Source organism: Ruditapes philippinarum, unplaced genomic scaffold (genome assembly GCF_026571515.1).
Source record: "Ruditapes philippinarum isolate M1 unplaced genomic scaffold, ASM2657151v2 ctg1500_1_1_1_1, whole genome shotgun sequence".
Lineage (NCBI taxonomy): Eukaryota > Metazoa > Mollusca > Bivalvia > Venerida > Veneridae > Ruditapes > Ruditapes philippinarum.
This window is the reverse complement of record NW_026857904.1, coordinates 107,374-125,917: the sequence shown is the minus strand read 5'-3', so window position 1 is coordinate 125,917 and position 18,544 is coordinate 107,374. Positions and strand designations below refer to the sequence as shown.

Here is an 18,544-nt window from a genome sequence, read left to right as displayed (position 1 = left end):
TCCATGCTGTTCACTATCAGTTCTCTACTTGTTATAGGATTTGTAACCGAACAGCATGGATCCTGATCAGACTGCGCGGATGCGCAGGCTGGTCTGGATCCATGCTGGTCGCAAACCCATTATGTTGGTTTTGTCATGACACGGCTCATATGCATTATGCATGCCTCTAAAACATATGTTATCATCTTATTTTAATGAACATTATAATTTGTTTGTTTGTTTCATTTTACGCCTTTTTCCAACAGTATTTCAGTCATATAAGCAGGTAGTTTCCTAACCATCGTTCCTGAAGAGTTACACCAGTACTAGAATACCTTCCTCCGCGCTAAACTACCAAAGCATCTCCCGGGGGTCGAACCCACGCCAGAGAGGTAACTGGATTAGAAGTCATCGACTCGAACACGGAGGCGGTTATGAACATTATAAAAATCAATACTTATCATAAATTGCTACTACTTGTATAATTATTTAAAATGCGTTGAATAAAATCAACTTATTACTTTTTGCCTTTCTGTTTGTTTTTCTTTCCAGGGAGGCCAAGTTCCTTTCTTTCTTTATATGATGGTCTGAAATGTAAAGAATTTTAATATATATGTACAGTTATTGTTTATCTTTTTATGAATTCTTGATATTTTGATATCTGAATTCTATTATTAGGCAAGAAAAAAGGTATATTTATCTAAATTTTATGTTATAAATACTGTATTTCTACTTATATTTGATAAAAAAAAAGAAGACAGGTTTTCATGGTCAAATATTGTTGAAAGTACAATACAAATATGGGCATTTGCAATATAGATTATTGAAAATGAAAACTGAAAACCTCCAACAAAGTTGATGGACAGCATCCTAAATTTAAAGAATCCCAAATCTCTGATAGGATTAAAAAAAAAAATATGTGAGGGTTATCAAATATCTGGTTTGAATCATATACTTTCAAGTTAGCTAGTAGACAGATTTAACAAGCATGAATTTGATGTGTCCAGTTTATTTTTTAATGCCAGAATTTAAATGCTGTTCACATATTTTTTAACACTGCGCTTATAAATCATAACCATGTATGCAAAAATTAAAAATGTAACACATACCCAGCTCTGTATTGTCTCACTGCACTACGGCCTGTATTTGTAAGCTCCTTATCAAAAGCTGACTTCATTTTCTGTTTCTTTTTCTTCTTTGATTGAGATGGACCTACACATAAAATGTTACAAGTTACAAGCAAATCTACTATCATTTTTTTCCTTTCATATTCTTGCTACAGTATAACCTTTGCACAGCGCCCCCCCCCCCCATTATTTCTTCCCTGCAATATTATTCCTTACCAAAGTAAAGATTTCCACTATGATGTTTTACCTCTGTACAGCAAAACCTCTTAAGTAACAACCAAAATATTTGTCTCCCAAAGGGAGTTGCTCTGCAGAGGTTTTTCTGTATTATTGTTTGATAAAACATATTTAGACTTGTTAATAACTAAACACACTTTCTTCCTTAGCAAAGACTACAAAACATAATTATCAATGTAATAAGGTAACCCCTGATTTATTAAATATACAACTTAGAATAATTATTTATTCAAATTCCTCAGAATTTAATAATCTTGGATATGACAATTATGAAAGATATAAATAACAATGAGAAAATATATTACTTTTGATATATTTTTCATATTAACTGTCCATTGGTTACTGTGCCCTGCTCAGGTGTTTTAAAATCAAATTGTCCTATAATGCCAGTATACAGATATCGGTGTACCATTTGATGTATGTCTGGACCAATAACAAATTTTCAGATCATTCCTTCACCTCGCTTATCCAGTGAAAAGTGCTTTTCACTTCCATCTGGCTCAGAATGGCACAAAAATTGATTTTCTAGTTAACTTCTGAGCATATTTCTTTATTATTCATTGCAGATTTTGCCATTTCTAGTGCTTCACATGATTTATGAATGAATTTCAAATTTTGTGTTTTGAGCCTTTTTAACCTCGATGGAGTTCCTTTAATAAACAAACAACTGACAATTACTTCATCAATGTGGGGTAGGTCTCATAATCACAAGCCAGCAGAAAAAAACTGAACAGAGATACAAGATCTATATATATATTACCTGTAGGGGTATCATCATCATTGCCTCTCATACGTTTCTGTCTTGAAGACTTTTTGGCAAATTTTGCAGCATACAACTGAGCTTTCTGAATCTCAAAGTTGGAACGATCTTCTGACTGTGAAACCATTTCAAAATAAAAAAGAATTAAAGATTTCTTTTCTAGTAAAAAGCAAAATAAATTAACTAAAATATTAAGTGGCCTAGTGGTTAAGGTGTCTGCCTTTCAGCCCAGTGATTATGGGTTTGAGCCCAAATTTGGTCACGGCCATGACTCTTCATTGTAATTTCCAGTAAAAGTGATTTAAATATGCTGATAGCTGTCTTTACCAGCACGCTTATATGAATAATGTTTAAACTAATCTACAATATACATGTCACCCTTCATGATTGCTTTGTATGGTATCTAATATAATATCTGGCTTATACATTTCAGTAACAGATAATATTTAATTCAGACAATTTACATACAGTCAAACTTGTGAACAAAGGGCACCCAAAGGAGAGACCAAACATGAACTTTATAGACAAGTGGCCTTTATTTGGAGGTTATAATTTTCTATTCAATCAATGAAGGGTTGTTGAAGAGTGCTTTATTTACAGGATGGTCTATATTTGGAGGTGGTCTTTAACACAGGTTTAACTGACTTTCCACAATGAACAGTGTTGGAATTTAAAAAAAATATCTAAATTTACAAAAATTCTTTAGAGCAATATCCAAATTACAGAGTTCAATATCGCAATATACGGTAATTGAGTTTGTCCAGGGGAGATCATTCAATAACTCTCACGTCCTTTAGCACTGGCATGAATGCTGAAAGTATTGGAATTCATGATCAAAAAAAGGACCAAAAAAAAAAAAAGACAACATTTAGATAAAGTATGGGGTAACTTTTGATATCCCACATATACAACTGAACACTTACTATTGTGAGCTTAAAACCTCTGAAAGAAATTTCCCACAAGAGCAATGAATTCAAAAGCAAATGCACTGGATGCAGTGTTAACACTCGCCTGATTAAATCACAACTTTTGACAAAAATTCTAAGTTAAGAAAGGGGCTTAACTTCAAAAATATAGGTTTCAGAATTATGCCCCTTTGTCTTGCATCTGCAAGTAATCAAACCAAGTTTCATGTTGATGACTATAAAACTATTTGAGCCGCGTCACGCCTAAAGCAACATAGTGGGTTTGCGACCAGCATGGATCCAGACATCTGGATCCATGCTGGTCGCAAACCCATTATGTTGGTTTTGTCGTGACGCGGCTCATTTGAGTAATGGGCTACATGAAAGATTTTGTACGACAATGGCTCAGCGATCATAACAGCTTGACTTTTTCAAGGTAACAGACAAAAGTAGTTTAGAATTTACAGCCTCATTTAAATAATTTCTGTCGTATGTGTATACTGTTGTATGTGTGCAAACAAAAACTTATTTACTGAAAATGAGATAATATGATATTGAAGCTTACAGTTTTAGTCTGAATCAGGTCTTTTTTCTTCTTCTTCTGTTTGCCTGTGTTTGTGTCATAATCACCAAGTCTCAGAGCAGCTGATATAAATGAATGTATGAAAATGTTAATTTATGAATAATGTTTCCATTAGAATAATATATAACAATAATAAAACTGAAAAAATTTAATTGCTTAAAATAAAATTATTGTAAATTGTCAGAAATAATTTTGCTTATCTTTTCAATAATAAATTCATTTTATTCAGACTACATGTATGTCATAAATAGGAATTCTGTTACAAATTACCATGAAAGGGAGTACAGTGTAATAAAAAAATTAAATTATATTTGTTCTTTATTGAAAGAAGGAACGTTTTCTGTTCTAAATATTACAGTATTTATCCAAAATCCACACAGTTTCTACGCTTTTCTGCCATTTGTTCTTCATGAGACTGCAACCAGGAATGTTTTTCTAATTATGAAATTAATGTATTTACACCATCCCTTCCCCAACGCCCAAAATTTCAACCCCAGCAGTTTCTACCTTTTTCTGCAATTCGTTCTTTATGAGACTGGAACCAGACACGTTTTTGCTCAGAATTCATCTCGTCTTTACTCTCTTCTAAGATTCTCTTTGCCTTGTTCATCTGATTCTCGGTGGCGCGTAATTCGCGCTCCTCCTTCTCCTGTATCTCGATCTCCGCAATGTCTTTCTCCATAGAACTGATCTTGTCACGATACTTCGCTACTACATCTAAATAACAAAAACTTTAAAATTTTCAAAACCATTTATTGCTTTCTAAAACTTTTTTCTCAATCATATTCTCTTTAATAAAATTTTAAGATTTTTTTTCAAAACCTGTACTGAGGGATTAAAATAATATTAGCAATTCTACTTATTATTCATTAGCCTGTAATCTGCTTAACTTGTGTTACAGATTTTCCTTGCTTTGAATTGGCAACACTTGCTTCATATCTCAAGGGAATTCAATATCAATATATAACTACCAATTCTATAGAGCCTGGTCAGACTCTATGGATATGCATGATGTCCTGGCTCTATACTGGTGGCAAAGGCTTATCGATGTCAGTTTCAAACCTGCCTAGATTTAAAACCAAGTAAGAAGAACCCTGCTTCAGTTCAAGCCAAACTAAAAACAGTACCTGCCAATGTACAAGCTGAACTAAGAACAAGCCTGCCCCAAGTACGGGCCTGTCCTGCAAACAAGCTATTATGCTATTACACTATGGCAATGCTGTGCTTGCACACATCTGTTTTTATAGGCTAGATCACATAGAATGTGCAGGGAGATCTTTTTTTCACTATTAGAATTGAGTGATTTTATATTTTTCATTTTTTTCAGTACTGATTATGATGCCTTTGCAATGTGTACAACAAGAGCCATGTCAACATGGCCATCCCCCGCCGAATGTGTTTGCTCATTGGAAGAATGTATATGTAGTAGAGCAGAATAACTCCATTTTAAGGTCTTTTGGTAATGAAAACTGATGGCTATAGTGATTACAGATTTGAAACCTATGTGAATACTGATGGCTGAAAATAACAAAGGGCAATTACTGAAAAATAATGCAGGGTAGGTGTGCTGCATCCCTCCTCAGTAAAATCTATTCACCTATGAAGTTTCAAGTTGATACCTCAAATACTTTTAAGAAAGAAATTGAATTGAAAAATTAAGTATGAAAAATAACAAAGGGCAATATCTCAAAAATTATAAAAGGTAGAGTTATCATTCTTGTGCATTGCAAACCTCCTGAGTTAGATCTATGCACCTATGAAGTTTCATAATGATATCTCAAAGGCCTTTTAAGTTATGCTCTGGACAAAAATTAATTTTGAAAAATAACAAAGGGCAATAACTAAACAATTATGCAGGGTAGAGTTATCGTTCTTGTGCATTGCACTCCTCCTCAATGAGATCCATCCAGCTATGAAGTATCAAGTTGATACCTCAAATACTTTTTGAGATAAGCTCCGGACAAAATATTATGAAAAAGAACAAAGAGGAATAACTCAAAAATTGTATAGGGAAGAGTTATCATTCTTGTGCACAGCATTCCTCCTCAATAATATCTATCCACCTATGACATTTCATGTTGACATCTCAAACACTTTTGAGTTATGCTCCACTCGGGTGAAAAATTAGGTATGAAAAATAACAAAGGGCAATAACTCAAAAATTATGAAAGTTAGAGTTATCATTCTTGTGCACTGCACACCTCCTGAGTGAGATCTATGCACCTATGAAGTTTCATGTTGATATCTCAAAGGCTTTTTGAGTTATGCTCTGGACAAAAATTAATTTTGAAAAATAACAAAGGGCAATAACTAAAAACAAGAGGGCCATGATGGCCCTGAGGTCACTCACCTGTATATAGCCCCCCCCCGGGCCAATTTTTACCCAAGGGCTTTTATTTGAACAGACTTGGTAGACACCTATAAGAAGATGTTTCATGCTAAACATCTAAGTTCTAGCTCATTGGGTTTTTTAAAAGAAGATTTTTTAAGTTTTTACTATACACATGTCACAGATTGAAATTATATGGTAATGGCAGCCGTGACTTTCCATAGTTTTATTTAAGCGGAAACATCGTGCACGCGCGTTTTTATTTGGTTTCGTTTAGGTTTTATCGTATAAGTTTAACTTCCGGTATTGAATCGGTGAAAATCGACAATTTCCGTCAATGATGTACATTGTCGATCTCACCCGTGCAATATCGTGAACACTGGTCACTCTTTCTTTCTTGTAACTTATCCAATTGTTGTGTTTGTTATGTATGATTCTATGTGAGAGAGATATCCATTGGTTCTTTTAAATATTCTTTACTTCTGCGCACTGTTTGCTTTTCCTGTCCCGCTCACTCTTTACAGTCATCTCTTACGAGTCAGACATAGTAAAAACTTAACATTTATATAGATCTACATTTACTTTACCTATTTCAATTTATATTGAAATAGTTTAATTACAGACGCTGTGGTAAGAAATAGTATTAAGATTAACATATTGATTGTAATCTTATTTATGTATTTTTGTATTTTCTTATTCCGCGTCGATTGTGTATATATTGTTATTTCATTGTATTTTGTTTTTCTATGTATTGTATTTGTAAGATGTATAATTATTTTATTATATTTTTAGACCATTTTTATTGGATTCATTAAAAACATCGAACCTACGCCCAGAGTTTTGTTTCTGTTCCACCGGAAATATTTGACCCTGTGACACTGGTGGCCAGTGTGGTTTTTGGATGGTCACGGCGATCTGAAGAGTCCAGATCTAAGGAGGACGAGTGGTATCTTTTGGAGAGTCTCTGCTCCTTACAGAGCCAGAAACGAAGTTCCTAGAGGGATACGAGGAGAGGATTCGAATCCCGACGACGTTCTTTTAGGATCGCCGACGTATAGATGTATCTATAAGTATTGTTTCACCACTTATATTCATTTTTGGATGTTTTGGAAGGATTTGAAAGGATCCAGGAATAGATATAGTGTTTATGTGTTTAAATCTGATGCATCAGTGTATTTTTTTAAGTCTAGCTAGCTAGCAAATTCATTTGGAGGATTTTCGCGCGCAAGGAGGAATTTTTTATTTTGACGGATAACGCGTTCCATAGAAATTCATTATTTTCACGACGTGTAGAATTTATGAGGAGCCGGGATGAGTCACCACCATGGAATGAGGATATGAACAGTGAGCCGAATTGGCTATATATTAACACTTCAGGAACAAAATATCCCAACACTTGAGTGTATACAATGGCACAGTCTAAACGCTCACAATAATTATAGAGAAAGAGCGAAACACGGACGATATAAATAGCAGATGGTTAATTTGGCGATGGTAGCTTGATAATGATTGGATATAATGGTACGTGTTTTAATTTACAATTAAAATCCGTGATAATGGAAATCTGATACATTTAGTTAATAGTGCTTTGAAAGAATTAAAAAAAAGATTGAATTTTATGTCACTTTTATTACGTTTTATTATAGATACATTTATATTTTATATGATACATTCATAATTGTTACTCCATTATCCTTCAAAAATTTCTTTCTTCTTATAGATATTGCAATAAATGGTAAGGGTAGTTAGACATTTTTTACGTCTTCATCTAAAACTATTCTTACGTGCATATATAGCTAGGACACTCGCGGACGATAAAGAAAGTAAACGGACAAAAAAGCATAAAGTAAAATAACACTGGCGATACAGTTGTAAATAATCTATTAGAAACGAAGTATAATTAAATACTTACATTTATATTTACATTTTATTTTGCTGAACAAACATATATGTCTTGTAAAAACGTCTATAATGACTCATTTAGTGTTCTCAAGTGTTGGGATTTTAACATATAGACAAGATGTATTATGACTCTCAAGTGTTGGGATTTAAACATCTAGACAAGATATTTCTATAATGACCATCAAATGTTGGGATTTCAACATGTAGACAAGATATATGTATTATGTCTCTGAAGTGTTGGGATTTCAACATATAGAAAAGATATTTGTGTAAACAAGATATATCTATTATATCTCTCAATTTTTGGGATTTTATCGTCTAGACATGATATATTTCTATAATGTCCCTCAAGTGTTGGGATTTCAACATATAGATAATATACATGTATTATATCTCTCAAGTGTTGGGATTTCAACACAGACACAAGATATGTGTAATATGTCTCTCAAGTGTTGGGATTTCAACACATACACATGATATATGTATTACGTCTATCAAGTCTTGGGATTTTAACATCCAGACAAGAATTAAAATGTTTCTATAATGTCCCTCAAGTGTTTGGATTTCAACATATAAACAAGATATATGTATTATGTCTCTCAAGTGTTGGGATTTTAACGTGAAGACATGATATTTCTATAATGTTCCTCAAGTGTTGGGATTTCAACATATAAACAAGATAAATGTATTATGTCTCTCAAGTGTTAGGATTTTAACATTTAGACAAGATATATATATATATATATATATATATATATATATATATAATGTCTCTCAAGTGTTGGGATTTCAACAAATAGACAAGATGTATGTATTATGTCTCTCAAGTGTTGGGATTTTAACATATAGACAAGATTTATGTATTATGTCTCTCAAGTGTTGGGATTTTAACGTCTAGAAAAAATCTTTCAATAATGACCCTCAAGTGTTGGGATTTCAACATGTAGACAAGATATATGTATAATGAGTCTCAAATGTTGGGATTTAAACATATAGACATGATATATGTATTATCTCTCTCAAGTGTTGGGATTTCAACATATAAACAAGATATATGTATTTTATCTCTCAAGTGTTGGGATTTTAACATCTAGACATGATATTTCTATAATGTCCCTCAAGTGTTGGGATTTCAACATATAAACAAGATATATGTATTATGTCTCTCAAGTGTTGGGATTTTCACGTGAAGACATGATATTTCTATAATGTCCCTCAAGTGTTGGAATTTCAACATATAAACAAGATATATGTATAATGTCTCTCAAGTGTTGGGATTTTAACGTCTAGAAAAAATCTTTCAATAATGACCCTCAAGTGTTGGGATTTCAACATGTAGACAAGATATATGTATAATGAGTCTCAAATGTTGGGATTTAAACATATAGACATGATATATGTATTATCTCTCTCAAGTGTTGGGATTTCAACATATAAACAAGATATATGTATTTTATCTCTCAAGTGTTGGGATTTTAACATCTAGACATGATATTTCTATAATGTCCCTCAAGTGTTGGGATTTCAACATATAAACAAGATATATGTATTATGTCTCTCAAGTGTTGGGATTTTAACATCTAGACATGATATTTCTATAATGTCCCTCATGTGTGGGGATTTCAACATATAAACAAGATATGTGTAATATGTCTCTCAAGTGTTGGGATTCCAACACATGCACATGATATATGTATTACGTCTATCAAGTCTTGGGATTTTAACGTCCAGACAAGATGTTTCTATAATGTCCCTCAAGTGTTGGGATTTCAACATAAAAACAAGATAAATGTATTATGTCTCTCAAGTGTTAGGATTTTAACATTTGGACAAGATATATATATAATGTCTCTCAAGTGTTGGGATTTCAACAAATAGACAAGATGTATGTATTATGTCTCTCAAGTGTTGGGATTTTAACATTTAGACAAGATATATATATAATGTCTCTCAAGTGTTGGGATTTCAACAAATAGACAAGATGTATGTATTATGTCTCTCAAGTGTTGGGATTTTAACATCTAGACATGATATTTCTATAATGTCCCTCAAGTGTTGGGATATCAACATATAAACAAGATATATGTATTTTATCTCTCAAGTGTTGGGATTTTAACATCTAGACATGATATTTCTATAATGTCCCTCATGTATTGGGATTTCAACATATAAACAAGATATATGTATTATGTCTCTCAAGTGTTGGGATTTTCAGGTGAAGACATGATATTTCTATAATGTCCCTCAAGTGTCGGAATTTCAACATATAAACAAGATATATGTATTATGTCTCTCAAGTGTTGGGATTTTAACGTCTAAAAAAAATCTTTCAATAATGACCCTCTAGTGTTGGGATTTCAACATGTAGACAAGATATATGTATAATGAGTCTCAAATGTTGGGATTTAAACAAATAGACATGATATATGTATTATATCTCTCAAGTGTTGGGATTTCAACATAATACATATATCTTGTTTATATGTTGAAATTCCGACACTTGAGGGACATTATAGAAATATCATGTCTTCAACTGAAAATCCCAACACTTGAGAGACATAATACATATATCTTGTTTATATGTTGAAATCCCAACACTTGAGGGACATTATAGAAATATCATGTCTAGATGTTAAAATCCCAACACTTGAGAGATAAAATACATATATCTTGTTTATATGTTGAAATCCCAACACTTGAGAGAGATAATACATATATCATGTCTATATGTTTAAATCCCAACATTTGAGACTCATTATACATATATCTTGTCTACATGTTGAAATCCCAACACTTGAGGGTCATTATTGAAAGATTTTTTTCTAGACGTTAAAATCCCAACACTTGAGAGACATAATACATAAATCTTGTCCATATGTTAAAATCCCAACACTTGAGAGACATAATACATACATCTTGTCTATTTGTTGAAATCCCAACACTTGAGAGACATAATACATATATCTTGTTTATATGTTGAAATCCCAACACTTGAGGGTCATTATAGAAATATATTGTCTACACATTAAAATCCCAACAATTGAGAGACATAATACATTTATCTTGTTTATATGTTAAAATCCCAACACTTGAGGGACATTATATAAATATCATGTCTAGACGTTAAAATCCCAACACTTGAGAGACATAATACATATATCTTATTTATATGTTGAAATCCCACGTTTGAGGGTCATTATAGAAATATATTGTCTACACATTAAAATCCCAACACTTGAGAGACATAATACATTTATCTTGTTTATATGTTTAAATCCCAACACTTGAGGGACATTATATAAATATCATGTCTAGACGTTAAAATCCCAACACTTTAGAGACATAATACATATATCTTGTTTATATGTTGAAATCCCAACACTTGAGGGTCATTATAGAAATATATTGTCTACACATTAAAATCCCAACACTTGAGAGACATAATATATTTATCTTGTTTATATGTTGAAATCCCAACACTTGAGGGTCATTATAGAAATATATTGTCTACACATTAAAATCCCAACACTTGAGAGACATAATACATTTATCTTGTTTATATGTTGAAATCCCAACACTTGAGGGACATTATAGAAATATCATGTCTAGACGTTAAAATCCCAACACTTGAGAGATAAAATACATATATCTTGTTTATATGTTGAAATCCCAACACTTGAGAGAGATAATACATATATCATGTCTATATGTTTAAATCCCAACATTTGAGACTCATTATACATATATCTTGTCTACATGTTGAAATCCCAACACTTGAGGGTCATTATAGAAATATATTGTCTACACATTAAAATCCCAACACTTGAGAGACATAATACATTTATATTGTTTATATGTTAAAATCCCAACACTTGAGGGACATTATATAAATATCATGTCTAGACGTTAAAATCCCAACACTTGAGAGACATAATACATATATCTTGTTTATATGTTAAAATCCCAACACTTGAGGGTCATTTTAGAAATATATTGTCAACACATTAAAATCCCAACACTTGAGAGACAATATATATTTATCTTGTTTATATGTTAAAATCCCAACACTTGAGGGACATTATAGAAATATCATGTCCAGATGTTAAAATCCCAACACTTGAAATGTATAATACATATATCTTGTTTATAAGTTGAAATCCCAACACTTGAGAGAGATAATACATATATCATGTCTATATGTTGAAATCCCAATATTTGAGACATATTATACATGTACATATATCTTGTCTAAATGTTGAAATCCCAACATTTGAGGGTCATTATTGAAGGATTTTTTCTAGACGTTAAAATCCCAACACTTGAGAGACATTATACATATATCTTGTCTATATGATATATTCACAACACTTGAGAGACATAATAAATACATCTTGTCTATTTGTCGAAAGCCCAACACTTGAGGGTCATTATAAAATATCTTGTCTACACATTAAAATCCCAACACTTGAGAGACATAATACATTTACCTTGTTTATATGTTAAAATCCCAACACTTGAGGGACATTATAGAAATGGCATGTCTTCACGTAAAAATCCCAACACTTGAGAGACATAATACATATATCTTGTTTATATGTTAAAATCCCAACACTTGGGGGTCATTTTAGAAATATCATGTCTAGGCCTTTTAATCCTAAAAATTGAGAGATATAATACATATATCTTGTTTATACAAATATCTTTTCAATATGTTGAAATCCCAAAACTTGAGAGTCATTATAGAAAAATATTGTCTACACATTAAAATCCCAACACTTGAGAGACATAATACATATCTTGTATTACATATCTTGTTTATATGTTGAAATCCCAACACTTGAGGGCCATTATCAGAAATATCTTGTCTTGAAGTTAAAATCCTAAGACTTGATAGACGTATATAGAGAATAATAGGTTGGTGCCGTGGATGGAGAAAGTTTATCTGGCGAGGCGGAGGAATTTATTGGGTGAGCCGAAGGCGAACCCAATAAATTCCGGAGCAGAGCCAGATAAACTTTCTCCATCCACGGCACCAATCTATTATTCTATTTATCCTGTCACCGTTTTTTTTTAAAAGAATTTTATTAGGCAAACTACCTTTAATCACACTATCGTAAATGTTTCTATATAAACAAAAAAGGACCGAAGCGTGCATTATTCTACAACAATGCACTCGCCGCGTTCTTATTATCTCCCTGTGTATTTTCACATTGAGGGCGCCATTTTCTTTGAAAAATGTGATAAATAAAAACAATTTTTTGTCGAATTTTTGTTGTGAAAACTATCTAGAATGAAAGATAATGGTCTAACTAAGAAAATGAATTCGAACACCAATATCTTTTATTCAGTCGTTAACGCTGTACAGACGTTTAAAGTATTGTTTACATGACGTCACAATGTAGCGCCAAACAGCACGTGCAAAACAATCAAATCAAGTACGCTATTTTAATGTCGCAAACGAGTTAAGTTTTACATTTATTTCACTTTTAATAATTTTTATTTCGCTAGAAAAATTATAGAGTGAAATAAGATAAACAAACAAAGTTTTATCAACGTTTCCAAAATTCGTTATTCTACACACAGAAGATTTAACGACAGTTTTTTTCATACCACTGGAACGGCCTGTAAATCTTGAAAAGTAGTCCGGCAAAGAGGTGCCCATTCATGCATACCACGTGATCAAGTGCCGTAGATCAGTAAAAATATACGGCACCTTGTTATCGGGCCGAAATTGATACAAGTGACAGGATAAATGTTGATTCCCAGTACTTGACAGACATTGTACATTAATCTTGTCCATATGTAGAAATCCCAACACTTTAGGGTCAATATAAAAATATCTTGTGTAGACGTTTAAATCCCAACACTTGAGAGACATAATACATATATATTATATAGACATTGAAATCCAACGATTTGAGAATTATTATACATTCATCTTGTCTATATGTTGAAATCCCAACACTTGAGGGTCAATATACAAATATCTTGTGTAGACGTTTAAATCCCAACACTTGAGGGCTATTATACAAATATTTTGTCTAGACATTAAAATCCCAACGCTTGAGAGACATAATACATATATCATGTCTATATGTTGAAATCCCAACACTTGAGAGTCATAATACATATATTCTGTCGATATGGCGAAATCCTAACACTTGAGAGTGATAAAAATATCTACTTTATTTTTATGTTGAAATAAAAAAATTGAGAGTCATAATACATGTACTAGCTAGTATGTCACGGTTCAGAACTGGTAACTTTTAAGGGGAATTGGTGTGATAAGCGGCCGTATAGCTCAGTCGGTAGAGTCGCGATACGGTATTCCGAGGTTTTCGGGCTACTGTCCCGGCCAGACTGCACATTTTTCTCTCCTTGTGACATTTGGGGCCCAACAGGGGATACCGTGATGGTATAAACTCCGAGTTTAATTTCACATTGTTGTCTGTACCCATTTCAATATAGCGGAGGAGTATAAAAATGTGCAGGCTGATCGGGACTCCAACCCGGGACCCTCGGAATACCGTACCGCGGCTGTACCGATTGAGCTATACATCTGTTACCCAATATCTCCCCTAAATAGTGAACAGTTTTGAACCGTGACAAGTATATAATGTCAAAAATTGGAATCATTTCTGTTTAATGTGTCTGTGTTTTCTTTAAATATATATAAAAAACAATATACTTTATAAATTATTTTTACGTCACAAAACCTTTTGTATGATTAAAAGTTGAACATAATGGCCAATCTGTTGTAACAAAATTTAAGGGATTGAAACCGATTCCGGTAACTTTCATCGCGCAATATAATGTCTGCTTTCATTTTCCATGTATAATAATGCTATTTTAAAATCACAATGATTATCATAATAATCTAATATCATATATACATAGCTAAAAGCAATGTTTTTGCGGAGCTTTCCCTTTGCTGTCTTTGCAGTATTATTTGCACTTGTTGCATAAATATTTTATGTTTAAAAATGAACATACTAATAGAATGTATGAGGTTACGGGAAATCCATGATGAGGTCAACTTCGTGAATTTTAAATAATGATACTTCTAAAAAGTAAAATAATTTATTAGCATAGTTATAAGCATAGCATTGCTGAAATTTAAGGTATTAGGTAAGATTTATAAAGCATTATGGCGCGTTGTCGTGAATTGTTTATTTATGTTTTAATATAAGTAAATAAAGCAGATTCTACATCCCCCGAAAAAAATATAGTAGAAAATGCTTTTTTAAAATTTCCTTCTTATTTTATATGGGTATGGTATCAAATTCAGCGTGCGAGAAACTGCCGACAAGTTAAACATATAATAAAAACTACTGCCCAGTTAAACATATGGTAGAATCTGCTGACCAATTAAACTTATTATAAAAAGTGTTAAGCAGTTAGATATATAAAATATATTATATTTTTCCGCAGTTTCCATTTAACTGGCCAGCAGTTTCCTATTTACTCTCTATCGTCAGCTAATTCGTCAGCGGTTTAGTTTACAGCGGTATTTCCTCAAGTGTTGAGATTTTATCACGCGTATGTTTACCTCAACTGTTAGATTATAGTCAGACCCACAGTGAGCAGAACTTTTTATTCTGAATCCCAATTTAACGGGTAACTCCTGTTAAATTACCTTGTAAATATTTTTGTTTTGTAAATTATTGGATTTTATATCATTGTGTAAAGTGTGAATATTGAGGTATGTGTATTTTTTGTGTTGACATGTAAAACGTAAATTTTTCATATATTTTCGCGAGATATTTTTTTCAGTAATTACTTGTTCACATATATTTTGACCAGTTAGCAACATTTTACAGTAAATATTATTGAGAGGATTAGGTAACATACTTGTATTTTGATCAGTTTTGTTTTCAGACAGCGTCATAGGTATTTTTCTAGGAACACAGTATTTTTTTCTTGAAAACTTAGGGTGTTGATTTATTGACTTATTATCCCTTTCTTGGTCTGAATTATTCTTGCCCAACTATCGAGCACTCTTTTTGCCTATCTTTGCACACATTCTTTGCACTACCCGTAGATGTATGATTGAGAAGAGGAGCTATGTGAGGTTAGTATTGTGATGTCTTTTGTGTTTTAGGTAAATTTATACCAGTGTTCAATACATAATTTTCGTGACAGTTTCGCGTTAGATTACATAAATAACAAGATATGTTTGTAAAACATGTATGCCCCCTATCAGCAGCCAATTAGTCATGTGATAAGGTTATTATGCATGACTTCTGACCCAGTGATCAAACAATTAATAAGGGTTATAAAGTATCTACTGGTCATGACCTTGACCTTTGACCCCTTGACCCAAAACTCAATAGGGGTCATCTGCTGGTCACGACCAATCATCATACAAAGTTTGAAGTTCCTAGGCCTAGGCGTTTTTAGTAAATTGATCAGAAACCGTTTTTACCTACAAGATCAATGTGACCTTGACCTTTGACTCCTTGACCCCAAAATCAATAGGGGTCATCTGCTGGTCATGACCAATCACCATGCCAAGTTTGAAGTTCTTAGGCCTAAGGGTTCTCTTATTATTGATCGGAAACCGTTTTAACATACAAGGTCAATGTGACCTTGACCTTTGACCCCAAAATCAATAGGGGTCATCTGCTGGTCATGACCAATCACCATGCCAAGTTTGAAGTTTCTAGGCCGAAGCGTTCTTTAGTTATTGATCAGAAACCGTTTTTACTTACAAGGTCATTGTGACCTTGACCTTTGACCCCTTGATCCCAAAATCAATAGGAGTAATCTGCTGGTCATGACAAATCACCATACCAAGTTTGAAGTTCCTAGGCCTAAGCGTTCTTGAGTTATTGATTAGAAACCGTTTTTACTTAAAAGGTCAATGTGACCTTGACCTTTGACCCCTTCACCTAAAACTCAATAGGGGTCATCTGCTGGTCATGACCAATCATCACACAAAGTTTGAAGTTCCTAGGCCTAAGCGTTTTTTAGTTAATTGATCGGAAACCGTTTTTACCTACAAGGTCAATGTGACCTTGACCTTTGACCCCTTGACCCCAAAATCAATAGGTCATCTGCTGGTCATGACCAATCACCATACCAAGTTTGAAGTTCCTAGGCATAAGGGTTCTTAAGTTATTGATCGGAAAGCATTTTTACCTACAAGGTCAATGAGACCTTGCCCTTTAACCCCTTAACCCCAAAATCAATAGGGGTCATCTGCTGGTCATGACCAATCACCATACCAAGTTTGAAGTTCCTAGGCCTAAGGGTTCTTTAGTTATTGATCGGAAACCGTTTTTACCTAAGAGGTCAATGTGACCTTGACCTTTGACCCCTAGACCCCAAAATCAATAGGGGTCATCTACTGATCATGACCAATCACCATCTCAAGTTTGAAGTCCCTAGGCATAAGGGTTCTTTCATTATTGATCGGAAACCGCTTTACCTACAAGGTCAATGTGACCTTGACCTTTGACCCCTTAACGCCAAAATCAATAGGGGTCATCTGATTGGTCATAACCAATCACCATACCAAGTTTGAAGTTCCTAGGCCTAAGGGTTCTTTTGTTATTGATCAGAAACCGTTTTTAATTAAAAGGTCAATGTGACCTTGACCTTTGACCCCTTGACCCCAAAATCTAAACGGGTCATCTACTGATCATGACCAATCACCATACCAAGTTTGAAGTTCCTAGGCCTTAAGGTTCTTTAGTTATTGATCGGAAACTGTTTTTACCTACAAGGTCAATGTGACCTTGACCTTTGACCCCTTGACCCCAAAATCAATAGGGGTCATCTACTGATCATGACCAATCACCATACCAAGTTTGATGTTCCTAAGCCTTAAGGTTCTTTGGTATTGATCGGAACCGTTTTTACCTACAAGGTCAATGTGACCTTGACCTTTGACCCCTTGACCCCAAAATCAATAGGGGTCATCTACTGATCATGACCAATCACCATACCAAGTTTGAAGTTCCTAGGCCTTAAGGTTCTTTAGTTATTGATCAGAAACCGTTTTTGCTTACAAAGGTCAATGTGACCTTGACCTTTGACCCCTTGACCCAAAATCAATAGGGGTCATCTACTGATCATGACCAATCACCATACCAAGTTTGAAGTTCCTAGGCCGTAAGGTTCTTTTAGTTATTGATTCGGAAACCGTTTTTACCTACAAGGTCAATGTGACCTTGACCTTTGACCCCTTGACACCAAAATCAATAGGGGTCATCTACTGGTCATGACCAATCACCATACCAAGTTTGAAGTTCCTAGGCCTTAAGGTTCTTTAGTTATTGATCGGAAACCGTTTTTGCTTTCAAGGTCAATGTGACCTTGACCTTTGACCCCTTGACTCCAAAATCAATAGGGGTCATCTACTGGTCATGACCAATCACCATACCAAGTTTGAAGTTCCTAGGCCTTAAGGTTCTTTAGTTATTGATCGGAAACCGTTTTTGCTTTCAAGGTCAATGTGACCTTGACCTTTGACCCCTTGACCCCAAAATCAATAGGGGTCATCTACTGGTCATGACCAATCACCATACCAAGTTTGAAGTTCCTAGGCCTTAAGGTTCTTTAGTTATTGATCGGAAACCGTTTTTGCTTTCAAGGTCAATGTGACCTTGACCTTTGACCCCTTGACCCCAAAATCAATAGGGGTCATCTACTGGTCATGACCAATCACCATACCAAGTTTGAAGTTCCTAGGCCTTTAGGTTCTTTAGTTATTGATAG

At 33.7% G+C, this 18,544-nt stretch overlaps 1 protein-coding gene across 1 annotated transcript in view; it reads right to left on the bottom strand.

The window, feature by feature from the left end:
• Nucleotides 1–500: 500 nt before the first annotated feature.
• The window catches only part of LOC132751463 (probable ATP-dependent RNA helicase DDX27), a gene marked incomplete at its 3' end in the record, with an annotated part of 71,702 nt that continues 53,658 nt past the window's right edge, over nt 501–18,544 (bottom strand). The window contains 5 exon segments of the mRNA XM_060741618.1: nt 501–566; nt 1,089–1,191; nt 2,104–2,218; nt 3,574–3,653; nt 4,099–4,308. Of these exon segments, the coding sequence (XP_060597601.1) occupies nt 501–566; nt 1,089–1,191; nt 2,104–2,218; nt 3,574–3,653; nt 4,099–4,308 (574 nt within the window).